Source organism: Sycon ciliatum, chromosome 1 (assembly GCF_964019385.1).
Source record: "Sycon ciliatum chromosome 1, ocSycCili1.1, whole genome shotgun sequence".
Taxonomy (NCBI): Eukaryota; Metazoa; Porifera; class Calcarea; order Leucosolenida; family Sycettidae; genus Sycon; species Sycon ciliatum.
The window spans coordinates 39314942-39336814 of NC_088643.1; the positions used below are offsets into that span (position 1 = coordinate 39314942).

The following is a 21873-nucleotide window of genomic DNA, read 5'->3' on the forward strand; positions in this document are numbered from 1 at the left end:
AGACAGAGAGACAGAGAGACAGAGAGACAGAGAGAGAGAGAGAGAGAGAGAGAGAGAGAGAGAGAGAGAGAGAGAGAGAGAGAGAGAGAGAGAGAGAGAGAGAGAGAGAGAGAGAGAGAGAGACAGAGACAGAGACAGAGACAGAGACAGAGAGAGAGAGAGAGAGAGAGAGAGAGAGAGAGAGAGAGAGAGAGAGAGAGAGAGAGAGAAAGAAAGAGAGAGAGAGAGAGAGCGGGAGACTCACAATCAAAGTGGCGGCAAAATGCCAGTGACACAACTGCTTACCAGATAGTTTGAGGCCACGTTCACCAACTTGCGTTTCATACGCATCGGGCCATGACAACACTGCATCGTGCAGGTTGGCCATCCGTGACGCATGCATCACTTCTTCCTTGCTTGCTGACAGGTTACCGTAAGAGATGTTGTGCAGAATGGAGTTATGAAAGAGCACAGAATCCTGCAACATTCGGCAAGAAACGGTAGCAGACGAGCAAGAACATCAGAACCATGAAGCTGCTAATCTCCAATTTATCAGTTGTCTGCTGACTGCTTTTAAAGGCCTTAATTAGCATGCCATTCTGCAACTCGTGTATCTCCAATATAATCAAACAAGGTTTCGGCCCCAGGTTTCGGCCTCTTGCAAAAATAAGCAATATTTCACCTACCATCACACTGACATCAGGCAGAGATAGGCCACCAACCTCACAAACCATTTACTAAACTTCAAGATGTTGATGCAACAGCAGCAGCAGCAGGAACACAGCAGCCACACACCACAGCACTAGCACTCTAGCATATCATTTGAATCCATGTACAGTAAAATCTGTAACTAAAGACCACCATGACTAGCGACCAACCTGGTACTACCGACCACTTCACCAGGCACGGACGGTCTCACATTCAAAATGCACTGTGACTAGCGACTACCTGCTGAACGCGACCAGCGACCGCCTTTTCTTGTCCCAAAGACGACTTTTGACCCGTAACTAGCGACCGCGATGTAGGAAATCAAATGTTGCTCGAAGTTCCTTCTTGAAATTTTGCTGATTTCCCATGGTCCCGATAGGAATCTTTCGATACTACAGCTGAACAAATGAACGCAGGTCATTTTGACTGCGGAGGCGGTGTGGACTGCCCTACGCCTGTCAAAATTTCAAGCCCTGTCAAGAATAAACATGATAGGAAACGTCTTGGAGAGCGCATCGGAAGCGCTCTCTGATCGATGTTACTACTCGGAGGAGAAACAAAGACTGAGCGGCTCTGTCACCCCAGTCATACAGACGAATTGACGATTGCATCAAGGAATCCATAAACAAAGCAGCACCGCAAGGTCCTGATGCTGACGGATCGCGTTCAAGCAATCGAGAAGTCCGCACAACAAGGACAGTCGGTACGATTGATCGCATGAACAAATTTGAAGCCTAGCGCAAAACGAAACTTCCACAGGGAAAGTTTGACTCCCGGCTTCAGAAGTAGCAGCTGAATTTGATGTCTGCAAAAAATTAATCTTTTCTCCCTCTCTCTGTCTCTCTCCATCTCTCCGTCTTTCTCTCCAAGTGTTGTTTGACCTAAAATAAGAATGGCATTGCGCAAGTCCTGGGGAATTGTATTGGCTGCGTTTTGACATACATATCATATAATGGGATCCATATATTATGGGCACGCAGTGCAAACCTCTAACTAAAGACCACCTGCTACTAAAGACCGCTTTTGCTGGCCCCAAGGGGTGGTCGGTAGTCACAGGTTATACTGTACTACAGAAAGAAAGCAGCTGCTGCATGTTTGAGCCTCGCTTACTTGTGGCACAACACCAATGGCCGCGCGGAGGCTCTCAACCGTCATTCCCTTCGTGTTGTGACCGTCAATAAAGATATTGCCAGACACTGGGTCGAAGAAGCGGTACAAGAGGCGCACAACAGTGGACTTGCTGCAAGGGAAACACATACACACAGGAGAGAAGCAACACCGCTATAGCATACCCGGACAAAAAAATCCATTTTTAATGATTTCAAATAAACAGGGTTACACCGGATACCACTGTACAGATATTTATTTCATCTCTCCGTACTCAGCGTCAAATCCTCGATATTTGTTCGAAGAACTAACTTCAAAGAAGTAGAGAATTGATCTGTCATTGACACTCAGCCGCAGTCTCATAGGAAAATATGCTACACGAACAAAGGAACAAGCAGTCATATAAGCCAGCATAGGTGGTGATGTGTTACATTCACACCATGGGAAGAAAATCAACACTCGCCCATTAAGGTACGCACGAAACCAGGAAACCTTGGCGCTGGTTTTAGTTCAAGATTCGCAAGCACAACACATCATTCGCACCTGGGAATGTTTGTGATTGGAGTCAATTTCATTAGTTTTCAGCTTTCTCTACTACAATTCTACCCATTCGCGCCGGTGTACCTTTGCGACTTCACGCCCCATCGACAGTTTCCAGATGGCAAATGTTTGCAGGTTTACAGTAAGCACACACCTATCATGTATGGTGCTAGATGGGATAGATACTACTAGCACTCATACATGTACAGGAAGTTCAGGGCTAACAGCTAATCACCGTAATACATGCAACGTTAATTGCATGCGCACACACATACACACACACACACAGCAATGTACAGCAATGCTGCACAGCAGACAGCAGTGGTGAATATCACACCAGGTGATCTCTGGACCCACCATAGCACAGGGTGAGAAAGGAACATAGGAAGGAAAAGAAAATAGGAGAGGGTAAGTGGCAGCTTATATGCTATACAGGACGAATAACTGCACGATTAGTAGAATCAAGAGGCAACGGCAACCCATTTCTTATGAAGGTTAGCAACCTAGATGGCATTCCATTCTCAAATGTGATGAGAGATGGAGGGGTGAGAGTTGAAGTGTGGCTGTGTCACAAGTGACAACATACACTGGTCAAAGTGAAATTGACAGGACTTGCGCTCACAAAGAGTCTACATTGCCTCCTGTGTACATGCCCCCCCCCCCCCCACACCCACACATTGACCATAGTAAGACTCCTTACCCAGACCCACTTCCTCCAACAAGAGCAACTTTCTTTCCTGCCGGAACGACGAACGACAAGTTGGAGAGAATTGGCCTTCCCGTGATGTACTCAAATGATACGTCATCAAACACCACTTCTGGATTCTTGCCATCCTCGACGGTAAAGTTAATAGAGCCGGGAAGTGTCTGGAAGCAACCACGACAAATCATACGAACAATACACACGCACATAATTGCATGCACACACAGACACAGATGCACATACGTACATACGATACACATACACACACACGCACACACACACACACACACACACACACACACACACACACATACACACACATACACACATACACACATACACACACCAGTGCAACGTACAGCACCCACTAGTAAACAAAGTGTGCAAGGTAACAGGGCCCCTGGCGCAACAGATTACAGTACAACATTCAGACATTCAGACATACAGGTGAGAGGAAAGAGGAAATGATATACAAGAATGTGAAGTCAGCCTGCAAACCCCCGGCACATCAGCAGGAAATAGATATTCATATATTCAAATGTTCACATAGATACATGTACAAGTACCTCTTGATTCCTCTCAAGTGTGTGTAGGTACATATAGGTACATGTTACTGTACATAGACAAATCATACCTTGATATTCGACTCAATCTGCAGCATGTTGAACATGGTGGTGACATCAATCAGATTCTGCTTCATGTCGCGATAAACAGAGCCCAGGAAGTTGAGCGGCATGGACAGCTGGAAGAGCAAGCCGTTCACCATCACAAGGTCACCGACTGACATACGCCCTGGACAACAACAACAACAACACACACACACACACACACACACACACACACACACACACACACACACACACACACACACACACACACACACACACACACACACACACACACACACACACACACACACACACACACACACACACACACACACACACACACACACACACACACACACACACACACACACACACACACACACACACACACACACACACACACACACACACACACACACACACACACACACACACACACACACACACACACACACACACACACACACACACACACACACACACACACACACACACACACACACACACACACACACACACACACACACACACACACACACACACACACACACACACACACACACACACACACACACACACACACACACACACACACACACACACACACACACACACACACACACACACACACACACACACACACACACACACACACACACACACACACACACACACACACACACACACACACACACACACACACACACACACACACACACACACACACACACACACACACACACACACACACACACACACACACACACACACACACACACACACACACACACACACACACACACACACACACACACACACACACACACACACACACACACACACACACACACACACACACACACACACACACACACACACACACACACACACACACACACACACACACACACACACACACACACACACACACACACACACACACACACACACACACACACACACACACACACACACACACACACACACACACACACACACACACACACACACACACACACACACACACACACACACACACACACACACACACACACACACACACACACACACACACACACACACACACACACACACACACACACACACACACACACACACACACACACACACACACACACACACACACACACACACACACACACACACACACACACACACACACACACACACACACACACACACACACACACACACACACACACACACACACACACACACACACACACACACACACACACACACACACACACACACACACACAGTATGGCAAAGAGAAAGAAAAAATCATGACAACGCATCCGCCCTGGACAGGACACACAGTGTCGCAAAGAACATCATGACAAGAAAAAGATGGACGACAAAGCGATTATCATGAAGAACTTACTTTTATGAAACCTGAAATTCAGTGATTTTTGAAGAATTTCATTCCAGTAAACCGAGATACATACTGAATTTTCTGGAGTAAAAGCTGATCTTTTTTTCACACAAAAAGAGCTGATCAATTCGCAGATAGTTGATTATACATTTAAATGATTACAGTTTGGAGATAGTCAATCATGATAACACTTCGGAGGTCCCGCTGAAACCGCAACAGTCCTGCGTTTTCACTGCAAAATGTTATAGTAGAATTTGAGTTTCCCGTTGTGGTCTATGCACATGCCCTGGCTCATAGGCCTTGTGTTTCACAGCTTCAAGAAGTCTGCATGCTTCCTTGCCGCTTTGCTTCTGGGCGTAGAGTTTGCTTTCTCTTTAGGTGGTGGATCTGTGAAAGACTTTCGCCGTTGCTTTGGCGAAGCATGTAGTTCAAGCCACCGTTCTAGCTGCCTCTTCTGCAGGTCTCAGCACTCCAGTTCTTTAGATCTTGATTCGCAGCAGTCGGGGGGGGGGGGGGGGTTGAAGATGATATCAGCAGCAAAACTGTTACTGTTACCAATGTTTGAATCAAAATGGACTTCCTCTCTAGCACAAGTGGACTTGATGTTGCAGTGCCTGATTCGAGTGGCAACTGGTGTGCTCATAGGAGCTGGTGCTTAGTAGAAGCTCCTGCAACCACTCCAAATCAGAAAATGATATGTTCCACAGCACTTTTATCACTTGTGCCTACACATGCTGTATAACTGTATGATTTGGCTTGCCCTGCCTTATGGTATCTACTACACACCCATGAAAAGTTCTTCTCTGACACTGCCAATTCAACTCTACAACCCACAGCATTTTCGGAGTTGCTACCACCGGTAGCAACCAGGTAACTGGCTCTGTTTCAGACCAGGCTGTGACAAGTGCCTGTGTACTGTCTCTGGTAGTGTCGATCTGCCTCATGTTTACGTGGACGCACGGTGCAATGCGGATAAATCAACACACGCGTAAAGTTGCATCTTTGGCAGATACTGGATCGGCACGCACCTTCCTGTCTAAGTGAAAGTCTGCAGTGGATGACCTGAGACCTGATGTCTGTGGAATGCCTTCTGGTGATGGAGGAGTAGTGGCCTTCGACGGCAATCCACTTGGAGTCTTTGGCATGCTGTATGTATCTCTATGCCGGCTTGATGGTCCTGTTCACCTAGAGCCTATTATAGTGACGGCATCGGCTGTACCCTCCCCCCCCCCTCCCCCCCCCCCCCCCCCTCTACGTCATCCGGCGAATAGCCAACAAGATAATAATCCCTGAGCATACTGGCAAGGTGACAAAGAACTGGCTGACAAAGACACCCTTTAACCTAGCACACATGGCCGCCGCTAGGCATCGCAATGCATCGCAATGCATCGCTAGGCATCACAATGCATCGCTAGGCATCGCAATGCCTTCTGCACTTACCTGCTGTGATTTCGCGTGCAGCAAGGCACATGATTGCTGTCATGCCAGCGCTGAAGATCATTTGTTGGCCAAAGTTCAGCTGTGAGAGGCTATAAGACGTCTTCAAACTAGCATCTTCATATCTCTTCAGATACTTGTCATATTGCTTGGTCTCAAATTCTTCATTGCCAAAGTACTGTGCAAAAACAAGGACAGCAACGATGACGACAAACAAATACACAAATACATACAAATGCCATAAGCACAAGAAACGCACAAGCGCACACGCGCGCACACACACACACACACACACACACACACACACACACACACACACACACACACACACACATACACACACACACACACACACACACACACACACATGCACATAAACACGTACCCAAAGTTGGAACGTCACTATTGAGTACTCAGCAACTAGCCCAACCTAGAAAGTTCAATGAATCACAGCCGTGATGGCAATGGCTTGCCCCCATCCCCATCCCCCCCCCCCCCCCCCACACACACACAAGTGCGACCCTTCTGATTGCAAGTCGGGAAATGCTCCGCGGGGAGAAGTACAGTAAAGTACCGCAAGGGCGTTCCGTTCCGCCTTGGCTTGCAGCCATGGAGAGGGAAATCTCCAGGGCCTGCTGCGTACCTTGACAGTTTCATAATTGATCAACGAGTCAATGGCCTTGGACCCCGCTGCACTGTCTGCCTTGTTCATTGCAATGCGAAATTTAGTTCTGCAGAGGGCACAGACACACCACACGCCTATGTTAGTACCCAGGGGTGTCGGTAGGTATTCTACATTGGTGCGACCATGAAAAGGTGGGGGTCCTGGGACCCTGCCCCGTGAAATTAGGACAATTGGGCCCAAATAGCCCATTGCTTCAGAAATCACAGGATAAGAAAAACATCATAAAAGCATTGAAAAGAAAAAGGACCAAGGAACTACAAGTTACGCTATAATGTCCACTAACACCACCAGTTACTAAACAATCAGCTCATGCGATAACATGGCACGACACTGACCGACGGTACTGACGTTCTACAACTACCGGTAACTGACTATCAGCTCTAGCACATCTTGGATGCGCACTCCAACAGCCTTCCAACAGTCAGTGTCGTGCAACGTTATTGCACGAGCTGATTGTTTAGTAACTACTAAACTAGGCTTCCGCGGAATATGCTCGTATTTTTACCGATAATTCTTTTGAGCATTGCTCAAAATTTCGACCAATAATTCCCGTAATTTCACCAATGATTCTCGCAATAATTCTTTTTTTTCTTCCCTTTTCGCAGATACCGTACCGCGTACGTACGGGTATTGTTGCCACTTGTACGGGCAAAAAAATCACGGTTCGCGTGAGACTCGGCTGGAACCTTTTTTTTCTTTCTTTTTTTTGAAAGACAGGGCGAATAATGGCAAGACCACAAGCTTTTTGGTACAAATCAGGGTGTTATTATTATTATTATCTTTATTACTTGCATGTACGCGTTGGAGTCAACCATGCAAGCATGATCCACAACTTCGCTTATGCTGAACATGATAAACAGGACTATGACAGGGGAAAGAAATTGAGCTAGAACGATGATATAATGATATAATTAACATATACAATGTAGATCATGGGTATTGAAGATATGTCATTTATGAATATGTCTATATGTCATTGAATATTGCAGCCTGAGTGATAATAATAGTGCTATTTCCTGAGTTTGACTGTTTCAGGATCTGTCGGAATATCACGATGCAGAGATCTTCATACATAGATCTCGCCATGCGGGTCGGTCATTGGCAATGGCTCGCAGGCTCTGCAGAGCGTCTAGGTTCCCGAGCAATCCGGCATTGGCTTGGCGCAGATCTCCCACCAATCTCCAACCAGATCTCAGATCTCCAACCAGATCACCCACCAATGCCTGCGGCAGGGTGTTACAAACGAAAAAATTGAAAAAACGGGGGCATTGCTCAAGTTTTACCGATTATTCCACAAAAATTGCCAATAATTCCCGTTTTAAAAATCAGACCGATAATTCCCGAAATTAATTAAGCTGGCATATTCCGCGGAAGCCTATTAGTGACTGGTGGTGTTAGTGGACATTATAGCGTAACGTGTAGTTCCTTGGTCCTTTTTCTTTTGTAAAAATTTATCCTTGGCTCTCCATCCGAGTCCATCAAAGTATTGGTGCGGCTTAGGCCGCACCGGTTCCGCCCCCCCCCCCCCCCCCCCCCCCCTGGTACCTGATCCTGTATGCTAACACGTGGGCCAAAACGTTTTCTACACTGCAAGCACTGGTAGCGGCTAAGGTGCAACTAACCTCCATTGTGTAGTAGCAAGAGTGAAGGCTCCATAGGACACAACCGTGGTGAACGTTACCAATGCAAAATCTGTACCACATCGATAACCCTGGCAGTACGAAGAGCAGCAGCAGCAGTCACAGCATCCACAACCACAACAAAAGCAGCAAATAAGACCAAAGAAAAGACATACTGATGCTACAAAATAAAATTTGCACAGATAAGGAGGAGGAGGCCGAGGACGAGGAGGAGGACGAGGAGGAGGACGAGGACGAGGACGAGGAGGAGGACGAGGACGAGGAGGAGGAGCGGGTTGTGATATTAAATGCAGGCTCAAGTTTCTTGCAAAAACACATTCCCAGGCACAATTGTCAAAATACAGAACATCAAGACAACTCAGGCACCCAGCACCCAGAATCTTGAAGGTGAAAATCTACGAGTTGAACAGCATTCTTCTGTAATTTCGTACTCACCAAAATGCCAGCAACTAACATAACCTCAAATATTGTTGGGAAAATGTTGAAGACCAACGCAGTAAGGAGTCCATTGATTCCACTGTGAATATTTCACACACACACACACACACACCATGTACCACGCACACACACACACACACACACACACACACACACACCATGTACCACGCACACACACACACACACACACACACACACACACGCGCGCGCGCGCGCGCGCAATGCACACAATGCAGACACATATTGTGTAGAAGCAGCATTCCTTTTATAACCAATATTAACCATAACTATACACTTGTAGATAGTGAGCTCGGAAACATGGGCAAACATGGGTTACTACAAAGTAAGCGTCATGAACTGAAATCAGCTTCTGCCAATACTGCTCCAAGTACTAATCGGTTGTCAACAGCTTGGACTGAGCCAGTAGAAGGCGTTATGGCAAGTTGCATGCAGTAGTTGTGAACAGCTTGGACTGAGCCAGTAGAAGGCGCTATGGCAAGTTGCATGCAGTAGTTGACCACCCAAGTTCCAAGAGAACTCTGCACTGCCCACAGAATTCAAACCACTAAAAGGCGCAACATACCGTGTTCCGCGGTCAATGGCTCTTGACAAAGCGCCGGTTTGACGACTCAGGTGGAAAGTCAAGTCAAGGTTATGCAGGTGACGGAACGCCTCACAAGATAGGTGGCGTATCCTACTTTGAGCCACTTTGGCAAACAAGGAGTTGCGCAGCTCATTGCAGCCAAAAGATCCAGCTCTGACAGCTCCATCTAAAAACAGGAAAAAAGTTAGAATTATGTTGCTGCATGGAGTACAAACATAACACACTTCACACTAAACATGTTACAATGTGTAGAGCACTAGCACTGCAAAAAGAAAATCATACATCGCCACAAGACCGGCACTTTAAACTCAATGCTTCACAAGTAAAACATCTTACATAGCAGCAGAAGTCCAGACACTGTGCCGAAGGATGCAACGGCCGGATCAGCTAAGTTATCCACCGCGTGCTTGAACAAGAAAGGGACTTGCACATTCAGTATCTACAACAAGAAACAGAACATTCAACAAAAGAGAATTCTTTACTTGCTGTAAACTGCCTAATGTTTGTGACGTATTACTGTATAAGTGCAAATTTTCGTTTGGAATTAACTTTCGCTATATTCGATAGGGGGCACGAAATAACTAAAGTTTGTACCAAACTAAAGTTTTTTTTCTGAACGTTCGGGGTGACAGACCTCGACCAAAAACGAAATTTAGTACGCTGGTGGAGTGACCTAACGAAAGATTTCGTGAACGATTTTTTTACTTATACAGTAATGCTGGCTAATTTCACGAGAAGAGCATAAAGCGCATACTCAGTATTACTAAGTAACCATCATGAAATCAAACTTCAACAGTGGGTGTATGTGTGGGTGGTCACAGTGTTCTGGGAAAGTTTGCCATCGTTAACTCGCTGGTTCTGAGAAATCGTGAAAAATTAGTGACGTAAATATTGGGTGGTTTACAGTAGGTTTACTCGCTTCTGGGAGAGTAGAGTAATCCAACAAAGGGACTGAAACAGAGTACCTTGGTTGGAGCCAATCCGGTAGACACCACACCCAGGAAAGAAACTTGTCCTACCTTTGAGCCGATCAGCAGGACACCGGAAGCTGCCACCCGCCACCGAAGCTCAGGTTGATCTTTCGGCCATGCATGACTCAGCATAGCCTTGAGAATGTCTGCAGAGGTCGCTGACTTCTTCACGCGGTGGCTCTTATCGCTGGCAGTGCTCTTCAGAAGCTCCTCAGCACCTGTGACACCACCTGCGATGTGCCGGACATTGCTCGTGCCGTGAATCTAGTCAGAACACAACAACACGAAACATGAAACATTAATCACACAGAGTGTCAGTTTCCTGACTGTGAGCTACATCCAGGGTAAGGAAGTAACAACACAATGTATGCCATGCTGAATGCCATGCTGAATGCCATGCTGAATGCCATGCTGAATGCCATGCTGAATGCCATGCTGAATGCCATGCTGTATGCCATGCTGTATGCCATGCTGAATGCCATGCTGTATGCCATGATGTATGCCACGCTGAAAGCCATGCTGAATGCACAACGATACATGTATTGAACAGATACCAGCCTAACTACCAACATCCAGTTAAATGCTGTAAAAAAAGGCAACACAGATGAGATGAACTCAGATGGTTAGCCAAGGAAAAATTTGTAACATGGGAAATTGTGGGCACAAGTTATGCGATCAGTTTTGTGCTAGATTGTGGACGTCTGACAGTTCTGGTTTAGTTGGTGGACTCGATCGCATAACTTGTGCCCACAATTTCCCATGTTACAGATGAGATGGCAAATTATATGACAGGTGAATATAGTATATACTTTTCTTGCCGAAAAAGAAGAACGAGACAAATGACCAACACAAGTTTAGGCTCGAAAAGGGGAAAAAAGGCAACGAAAGAGCTAGTGGAAATTTGGAATACTGAGGAGGGAACTTGTGTTGCTCATTAGCCTCATGCATATGGTAGACTGGCAATCGGCAACGGCTAGCAATTGGCAATGGCGGTAATGAAAACGTAACCGTAATGCTGGCATGGAGCTGGTGGACAATGAGCAGCATGTCAATAACGACATGATCAGGATTAGTATAAAATTGACAACTAAATCAGACTTGACACGGGGAAAGTGGCCAAGATGGCGAGGACTGGCAACAAAGTATGGCAGAACATTGGCCAGACAGGAACAATGAATGAATGAAGGGTCTTGCACATGGGTGCAGGCCCAATGTCCAATAGCAAGCACACACATACCATGTACATGTACATACCGAATGGGGTAGCTTTTGACTATGGGCCCTTGAGTGACTAAAATATTTATGCCTTCCGTGGTGCTGTAGTGATGCTAGCGGACGACAAGCATTCGCCTATAGATTGGTGTATTAAAAGAGACAGCCATGGATAACATAAACAGTACAATGGAGATCAAACGGTGCAATAAATTTGCTGGTTTCCAAAATGTGGAAATACCGGTGTAAGCAAATGGGCGAATATGTGCATATGCAATGGTACATATAAGCGCATGGGCTCGCCTTTACCAGTAACTCTGAGCTCTGCTGACGAGACCTAGCAAGGTCGGAACGGCTCGCTGTCCGGAGATGGAGTATTACACTTCCTCAACTCCGCTTAGTTGAGGACTCTGTCTGAATAGTGTCAACGTTATCAGCCCTCATGCAAAGTTTTCTGTGTTTCTCTGTATTAGAGCACTCTCACGTTGATGCTTTGAGCCGATAACAGTTATAAGCATGCTTTGTTGATCACTGGACTTCATTATGATCAGCTCGGCCAGTAACCATGGTAACTCTGACCTCTGCTGATGAAATATAAAACAAGGTTGAAACAGATACCTATCCTAAGGAGCCATCCGGCATTATCGATAATTTTCACGAAACGAAAAAGTTTAGTTATGGTCCTCCCCCGCCCACCCACTGCCCTGAACGGAAAAATTTAGACTGGATTGATGTTTCAGCTATCATTTTTTTTCCATAATGAAACTCTCCTCGACCCACCACCCATAAATGAAACTTTTTTCGTTTTGTGTAAAAGATTGATAATTATTGTAAAGATGAGAGGTACATGGGCTTATACGTGAAAATAGCTCCATTAATCAGTCATGTCATGGTGTAAAAATGACCATGTTTACTGTAAAAGCCATATATATACATGTAACGAAGTGCTAACTCTAACAAGTTAACGAGGAGAAATCTGTCGTTAAAATAGAAATCGTTATACAGAAATCGACACATATACTGTCCTATTGAGCGTTGAGAATGAGTGAGAATCGTTACCTTTGGTACACGTAAATTACCGTATTTCCCCGTAAGTTAGTATGTACTAACTTTCGAACTTAGCAGCCACATGAGTACTAACTTTCGGGGAGTACTTTTTTATCGGGGGGTAAATGACACGCAGTGGGAAGCCTGCGCAACTCTAGTATCCGTGCATATGATGTATGTACTGTACGGTGTCTGTACATGTAGGACGGGTACGAACTTACTATCTTTCGGGGGGAACTGTCTTTCGGGGTGATAACCTCGGCAGTGGAAAGTGTATTTTTTATAGGGGGTACTAAGTCATTGGGGAGAACTAACTTACGGGGAAATACGGTAGTCAATTTTGGGAAATCGTTATATATGCGCCTCGTTAGAATAATGGCTTTTACAGTATAATTATGACATTTGTACACGCTCATGCGTTTCATCATTTCAACCCAGCAAAATGCATGACAATGTAATATTTCTGTATTCTGGTTGAGCTTAGATGCAAAAATTGTGCTACAATAATCACATTGCATGATGAAAACACTTGCATGTAAGCCTCTCCCCTGCGCCTATACATGTACATGCAGACATACGGTCGATGATTGATGCCTTCATGGCGGTGTTGTAAGTGATAGAACAATAAGTATTGCTGTACTGGTGGCTGCGTCTTCAATGACTCTGCATGCTCATACAATGTACATGTACTGGGTCAGGTACACACAACAGAAAAGTAATGCTCTCCAGAAAATCTGTATACTGATATCTCTCAGTGTAGCAATGTATGGTGTAGAGAGAAGAAAATAATTCTGAAGCAGTAAAGAAAGGCAAGCACAATTAGGCCATACACACACCTGTCTCCTTAGTACAGTTCCAAGGTTGCAGCGACTGAAGACTTTTAGAGAGAACATGTCCCAGCTATAAAGTAAAAATGGATCGTGTAAACAAATTACAGCCACCACATCCTCGTGTGCTAGTGTTTGAAATGGCAGAAGCTAGCCAGACCTGACTTGGATGGACACCAGTACACTTTACTCTCCATGAAATTTCAAAAGACAAATACAAAACTATTCTGAGTATAGCACTACAAAGTCTACACATAATAATAGTTCCTGACCAAATCACAACACTGAAAATGTGAACATATTCACACACCAAATCAAAAATTTGAACAGAACGTGAACGTGAGAGAGGCCGTACCCGTGCCGATGTCATAAAATCTGGAAGTACGTGAGTTGCCGTACAGATAGTCTACGTCGTTATTTTACAACTGCAAGCCCAGGCCGACCCCTGACCTGCGACAGGAGTTCAACCAAGCCGTGTGCTCTGCACAAAACCAACACAAGTGTCAGTGTTGTTGTTTTCATAATCTCGATATCCAGCTGGGTGTCTTGTTTCAATCATGGCTCTACTTCGCTCCAGTAAAGCTGTCGTTTCACAATGCTTCTCCCGAAGCTTGTCCGTATCGGCCAACAAGCTGGGAAGACCCGAGCCAGCATCGTCACCGAACATGTTGGATATCGGAACCCGACGTATTTTCAATGAAGATCACGACATGCTCAGGGAGGCGTGCAGGAGGTGTGTGCATGGACAAGTGCTTCCACATCTTTCACCTCGTTAGAGTTTTCCGTCGGAGTTACAATAATCTGATGTTCGTCTGTTCTCCTGCTCACAGATTTGTGGAAGCTGAAATTGTCCCCAACCATCGACAGTAAGCTTTGAGTGATCAGATTCTCATTGTGCACGATACACTCTACATGTATTGCCATCTACATAATTATAGAGTAGAACCCGGGTTAAGGGTCACACCGGATTAGGGATCGGTGCCCGGGGGGGGGGGGGGGGGGGTCACTTGGCACGTACATTGTGCGGGTGATCCTTATACAGTACCGGGATTTAATTTCCGGCCCAAGGGGGGGGGGGGGGTCCCCCGTCGGTTTCCGAGGAAGCCGCAACTTTTTTTCGCTCCAAACTATTTTTCCGGGGCCCATCTACTCACAAGAAGTCGTTTTGCACACCTTTTTGCCCATCCCTTTACAACTGAGTCCAGCTATGTCCGCGCAGAGTCAGGTGGACCCCTAACCCGGGTTCTACTCTACATGATCATAAAATTAATAGTTCTAGAGCATGACTGTGCATGTTAGGCCTTACAACAATGCAGTATTATCCTTTACTGCACAGTATCACGTAAGGGTTGCCTGTGCTACATCCAACCAGCGCTTCCGCAAGCGGGCGGGTGTTCGTGTGGTGACGCGTACTACGCTTATGCAGGCAGTAATTCCGTGTACTGCGGCAATTTACCCGCTGAATTAGATCACTCTGCACATGCCCGCTCGTCAGTTGAATCCTCCACTTCTCTCAGGCAGGTTGCTGTTTTGGTATGATCGATCATACTTCATCGATGGACAAAATTGCCATGAACTACACCAATCACCAAAAGAAGCAAGAAGCCTAAAAATGGAGGACTCCACTGACGACGGACGTGTCAAGAATAATCTCATTCAGCGATCAATACACAATATGTCTGCCTTCCTGCACCTTTGGACTTCTATGTTCACTCCAAAGTGCGGGCCGGCAGCATTGATGATGTAGGTCGTCCTTCTACAGTACAGCCTTTGCGCACTTAGTCGACTATTCAAAGACCTGGAGCACGACACCTGGAAAAATTGAAGGCAAATATGTTCCAGTGTTGCACATTTGTGGCATGGCTGCACTATTTTCAAGTATATGTACTGGTGAAGGCTGGCAATGAGCTGTCAAACAAAGTCAAAGATCCAGGCGTACGGTCTCAACGAATAGAACTGCAAGTCGAGGCCAAAGATGTAAAAGAAAAGGACTTGAATTGCTGCTCTTCACCCTATAATGGAATGCCGATCCAAACATGCAATGAATTATTTACTGCACCGCGTACTCGTTCGTATACATTCAATATCGGCTTGATACGCGACCTTATAGCTTACAGCTAACGCCGTTCGGTCATGTATCAGTCAGCATTTCCCTTGTACGCACTCGTACTCGAACATTGAATCATACATGTATGTGTATGTTTAGTACATCAGTTGTGCCATGTAGTGTTTTGACAACACACAGTATATCTAGTCAGTAGTGGAAACACTGGCTAGTCCAGACTTTGCTAGAGATTCCATTTTGCCTGCAGGATAGCATAGCACCCGGCATCACTACATCACAATGTTAGCATGAGGATGTGATATTGATATTATATTATTCAGTGTGTTACCATATTGCACCAGTAACCAGTAACCGATACGTCATGCTGTTATGAACACAGCGCTTCCCCGCACGGAAGCGCATAAATTATGCTTATAATTATGTGAAAAGTCGCTGCTTTTGGCAGAATCGAGACGTTACTTTTGCTTGCGTGCTAGTATAGCTGTACAGCAGACCATAAAATGCACTTGGCCCCTTTTATGGGTGCGGAGGCCAGCTGCACTCTAGACATACAGTCATGTAATACTATGATTGTATGAAGTGAAGATCATGAAATTTTTACTTATCTCTGTTGTATGGACTGAAGTTTCGTGGCTATGAATATCATGTTGTTTAATTATGTGTCTTCTTGCAGGTGGGAGCAGGACGGTATGGTCAGCAAAGAGGTACGACAGTCTTGTTCTGTGACGGCTCGAATTACTTTAGCATGTGTGTTTGTGTGTGGGCGTGGGTGGGTGGTGGGACGCATATTTCTCTGGGCTTCCAGGTTGCCGAGAACCCCCGGCATTCGGTCAAACTGGCATTGACATCATGGAGTAGATGCCTAACTAGTACACTGTCTACAGGCTGCACACTGCAGCAGTACTATCATTGATTGATTGAGGGATTCATTGGTCACTAAGTGTGATACTGACAGTCTATGTATCATCTCCTGTGATGATGTGGAGATGCGTATACTGAAGTAATGGGAAGTGTACCTGTGCTTTTTTGTTTTGTTTCTAACAGATTTGGGAGAAAGCTGGCAGCAATGGATATTTGAATGTGAACATTCCCGAGGAACATGGCGGTATTGGTGCTGATTTCAAGTCTGCCATGGTGATTGCTGAGGAAGTGTAAGTACATGTATGCGTGTTGTGTTTATCCCTGCGTGACTGCTCTAAGACTGCCACCGATATTTCTTCGGCGTAATTTTCAAGCTAGGAGGGATGTACGTGTCCTGGGTTTCACGAATGCCACCAATGCTTTGTGTCTCCTCTTTACTATGGTTGCTTTTGCTGCACGCCCGTTCGCATGTGTGTGTGTGTGTGTGTGTGTGTGTGTGTGTACTTGTGTGTATTTGTGTGTATTTGTGTGTATTGTACAGCATTGGAAGTGGGTGCACTGGTCCCTTCTTTTCTTTGCACTCTGACATCATCGTGCCCTACATCTCCAAGTATGGCTCTGATGAGCAGCGGAAACGCTTCATCCCGGCTATGACCGCTGGAACTTGCGTGACAGCTATTGGAATGTCAGAGCCAGTGGCTGGAAGGTTGGTGCGGGTGGTGGTCATTAGTGTGCGGGTGTTCCATCAGTTCCTATGCACCATTGATATCCAATGTCTTCCATTGCTTATCATACTTACCATACCATACTTTTTCGATTTTAAACTACCAAGCAAGGCTTCTATATTATATATCATACTTGTAGGTTTTATTCTGTTCTCAGGAGTTCCAGGGGCAATGTTGCTACATGTACCTCCTATCTGGCTGGTCCATTTGGCCCAAGTATGATGCTATTTAGAAGCATAATGTTTACGTTAAGTTGTGAACCTATGACCGGCCGTATTCAACTTGTGTTCTTCTCGCAGAAGATAAGTGTGCATGTGGAGCCGAGTTTTTTCTTTCATTTTTGCACACAGACTATTGAGTTGATAGTGACATGTGTGTTTGTGCATGTTCATATTTCCTGTGTGACTATCCCAGTGATCTGCAGGGTTTGCAGACTCATGCTGTGCGTGATGGAGATGACTACATTCTCAACGGCAGTAAGGTATGGATCCTCAGGTACACTTGCCCTACCAGTACAGTCATTATGTCTGCTATGTGACACTACATGTGGTATACTAGTATGCTACTTGTAGGTAAATTTATATCTGGGGCAGTTCTTGCCTTGTCCTGTGGTGTGGTAAGGAGAATTGGAGATGTATGTACTGGCACGAGAGTTCACCAGTATTAGCTAGAAGAGGATTACACATGGCTTTCTTTGTATAAGTACCCCCCCCCCCCCTGTATCTTCTTTCCCGGTGCCAGGTCATGTCTATGACGACAGTGCCTGACCTTATTTTGAGCAAAGTTGCCCCGCCCAGTTCATGCAAAACGTAGTTTTCATCAATAATGCTCCTTCCGGTCAGATAATATAATTATTCAAAGCCACGCCGTATGGTTTACACTTAGTCAAACGTTTCACAACTCAGTAACGCCACTTAACGTTAGTTCATTGGTCTACAGCATAGCACATGACCCAGAGATTGTGCTTGCTGGATCTGGGGAGTTCGGATAAGGGGACTTTGAAGTGCCGTCTTAGAGAAAATCTGGCAGATAACTCATTGTCGTTTTCTCAACTCTTTGGTTTTGGGTTTTTTTGTTGTTTTGCAGACATGGATCTCCAATGGTCAGCTTGCTGATGCGGTTGTAGTCGTTGCCAAGACGAAGAAAGAAGGACGTGCAGCCCATGGACTTTCACTCTTTGTAGTGGAGAGAGGAATGCCTGGATTCGAGCGTGGCAAGAACTTGAGCAAAATCGGCCTCAAAGCACAGGTATACCTCTTTCACCATGTGTATTTGTAGATGATTTCATTGTCTTGGAGCTCATCGCCTGAGATAGTATGCTTCATGACTAGTACTTGATCTGGATATCATGTGGCTCTTCTCCGTTGCTGCTTCTACAATTGTAAGCCGTTGTAGGATCAGTCCAGCATGGACTTTTCTCCAAACTGGGCACCATATCGCGATGACTTTATGTATCTTTTCCGGTTTCATTTTCTTCCCGCAGGACACCAGTGAGTTGTACTTCAGTGATGTGCGTGTACCGGCCTCCAACATGTTGGGAGAGGAGAACAAGGCATTCTACTACATGATGAATGAGCTGCCACAGGTAGGTAACAGTGACATCAGCTACTTCATCGCTCGTCAACATGATAGAATTACAACGATCCCGCAGACAGAACTTACCAGTTCAGTGTGGACTGATGTTTTGTCCGAGACGATCATGAGACAATGCTGATGTTGGCACTATGCACACTGTCGAAGCAGTGGAATATTCTGAGTGCCGCTCTCTGACTATGGGTCATTTGCATGCCAGGGAAGCATGTGTTCCTCTTGTCCATCTCCATTTTGTACTGATATTCTGCTCTGCTTAGCGCCAAGCTGAACACACCTTTGATGGCATTGTGGCAAAGCAGAGTTTGTACTCACATGATGTGGATGCCCTTCTGTGCTACAATGTGCTTGGTTCTTTAGGAGCGTCTTTGCGTAGCAGTGATGGCACAGACTGCTGCCGAGGCTCTCTTTGAATGGACTCGAGAATACTTGCAGGATAGGAAAGCTTTCGGTGGTCCGCTTTCAAAAATGCAGGTTGGTGCTTATGTGCGTCTTTTAATTAAAGTGAAGTGACTGCATCCGTTAGGTACTCATTCATATTGATGCTCTGCTGTCTGCTTAGGCCGTCATCACACCACGTTCTCCGACTCCCGTTTACGTCTACGTCTATGGTGAAAAAACCAAAACGGGTGGTCGTGTCATCAGACAAGCGCAGTTCTTGAAGCGTACACGCAGTCAGGTTATTGGAGAAATTTGAACGCACGTACATCGAAGTGCAGGGTCGCTCTGAAAAAGGCTGGGGGAGATACGCACGTTCATACAAAAAGTCGTATACGTCTCCCGTTTTCACCCCGTATACGGATCATCATGACAACCGGCCAAAAACTCCTTACGTGGACGTAGACGAAGCACTTTGTACCATGGTGTGATGACAGCCTTACCGCCACTAATGATCATCATGTCCATGCACATGTGTACACACACACACACACGCACGCACGCGCGCACACACACACACACACACACACACACACACACACACACAATATGCATGTAGTCATGCACACTCTGTGTGCGTGCGCAGTGGCGATGCCATGTTGTATTTTTGGATCTCACGCACGGGTTAACAATTAACGTACGCTTTCTTCTTGTGGTGTGCAGTTGATCAAGCATCGCATGGCAAAGATGAAGACAGAAATCTCTGTGGGCCGTGCATTCATCGATAGCTGCATTGAGCGTCATGATGTGCATGAACTAGACTCTGCCACTGCTTCCATGGCCAAATCCTGGTAAGATATGCCTGATCTATGTGTGTTTAAAACTTACTTGTGCTCTCAAGTGAGTTCTCCGTGAAGGAGGCGTCGTTACTAAGTGTTGTGCTTGCAGTCCGTGTACATGTAGAGTAAAGGCACTGCTGTCTTTGCACCATGGTGATGAACACTGCTGTCCTTGCACCATGGTGATGAACACTGCTGTCCTTGCACCATGGTGATGAACACTGCTGTCCTTGCACCATAGTGATGAACAAGTACAGCCTACACTCTAGATCTACTTCAAATGTTTAAAAAAATTCTGTTTGCCATTTGCTTGATCTGTGCATGTACTTCAGAGTACCTGTGCAGGCCCTGCTAAATTCAGCTATTTTTAGCAGAGTCCCAAGGTCAACAAGGTCTGCTGCTGTGTATGCCAGTGTACTGTCTGACTTTCCTAGACTCATGTTGTGCTGTGTTGCGTTGTACGTGACTGCTATGCAGGGCGTCTGAGCTGCAGAACCGCGTGGCTGACGAGTGTGTTCAGCTTCATGGTGGTATGGGCTACATGTACGACTACAAGATTGGCCGTGCTTACGTCGATGCTCGAATTCAACCTATCTATGCTGGCACCAACGAGATCATGATGGATCTGGTGAGCCGCACAATCTTTCCCAACTAGATCCTGATTCAAACCGTTGAATATAACTGACTTCAAATGACATTGTAGTCCCATCACTAGCAGGCTCCTCTCTTTTTCCACAGTATTTTCTATAATAATTTCTACTTCAGAGTTCTCAACAATTCTTTAAAGCTGCGGCTAGCCATGTCATGGAAGTTGGGATACCGGTAGTTCTATGAGAGTTCTTATACAAGTAATTCAATCCAAGTCATCTGATGTTTATAGTACGTTTACTATTTATGCAGAAGTCCAGTACAGGTGGCGTGATAACGGACTGTGGTGTGAGATTTACGGACATACTAGTGATACTCAGGTATGGAGAATATTTCTTCTCCCACGTCACAGTCTTGACATAGATTGCCTGCAACCAATCCTACTTTGGATATACTGACTTTTTGGCCGCTTTCCTAGTTCTTCCTTAGTGTCCCTTACTGCGCCTTAGTGAACTTTAGGTGGTGCAACAGTGTTTACTATTATTTCCTCTCCGGACCATGGATTGTTGAGCATGTGTGTCAAGCCCCATTATAATTATACTCTCGGTGGAAGTGAACGGTGACCTGTGCCAGGCTTGCCTAAAGGCCCATCCACAACACCACTTTTTGCGACACGCATGTCGCAAAAGTTGAACTTTGGTCAACTTCTGCAACGGTGGCCTTGCGACTGCTACGACAGTACGTGACAGGCATTCCCTTGTCGCAAGTGCCGTTTGTCGCATGTCGAGTCGCAAAAAGTGGTATTGTGAATGGGCATACTCCATGTCGGCACATCCCTGTAATGCATGCATGTGATGGCATTTCCTTTCCTTGCATTACAATTTTGCTGGGCAACACTTTCTCCACACAAAAAAAATGCTCCACA

At 45.7% G+C, this 21873-nt stretch overlaps 2 protein-coding genes across 3 annotated transcripts; one reads left to right on the plus strand and one right to left on the minus strand.

Annotated features, from left to right (window-relative positions):
* Positions 1–285: 285 nt before the first annotated feature.
* Positions 286–14223, minus strand: LOC135825004 (iron-sulfur clusters transporter ABCB7, mitochondrial-like; the record flags this gene model as incomplete). 2 transcript variants are annotated; one of them, XM_065337742.1, is given in 13 exon segments in its annotated part: positions 286–457; positions 1798–1927; positions 3035–3201; positions 3672–3829; positions 6482–6656; positions 7122–7209; positions 8786–8874; positions 9239–9320; positions 9825–10011; positions 10182–10284; positions 10865–11080; positions 12071–12166; positions 13912–14223. In XM_065337742.1, coding segments are annotated over 13 exon segments (1720 nt in total), but the record flags the coding sequence as incomplete, so codon positions are not given.
* A 166-nt stretch (positions 14224–14389) lies between these two features.
* On the plus strand, positions 14390–21504 carry LOC135825020 (long-chain specific acyl-CoA dehydrogenase, mitochondrial-like). Its single transcript, XM_065337760.1, has 11 exons — positions 14390–14635; positions 14733–14768; positions 16641–16671; positions 17012–17118; positions 17370–17534; positions 17968–18034; positions 18640–18801; positions 19037–19138; positions 19504–19617; positions 20245–20372; positions 20838–21504. Exons 1-11 carry the CDS (start codon positions 14460–14462, stop codon positions 21013–21015), a joined length of 1266 nt encoding a protein of 421 aa, XP_065193832.1. The 5' UTR covers positions 14390–14459; the 3' UTR covers positions 21016–21504.
* Positions 21505–21873: the final 369 nt, after the last annotated feature.

Coding starts and splice junctions, on each gene's coding strand:
- LOC135825020 (XM_065337760.1), top strand. CDS start 14,460: ATGGCTCTACTTCGCTCCAGTAAAGCTGTCGTTTCACAATGCTTCTCC. Junction 14,636..14,732: donor CTCAGGGAGGCGTGCAGGAG/GTGTGTGCATGG, acceptor TCCTGCTCACAG/ATTTGTGGAAGCTGAAATTG. Junction 19,139..19,503: donor TGATGAATGAGCTGCCACAG/GTAGGTAACAGT, acceptor TTGGTTCTTTAG/GAGCGTCTTTGCGTAGCAGT.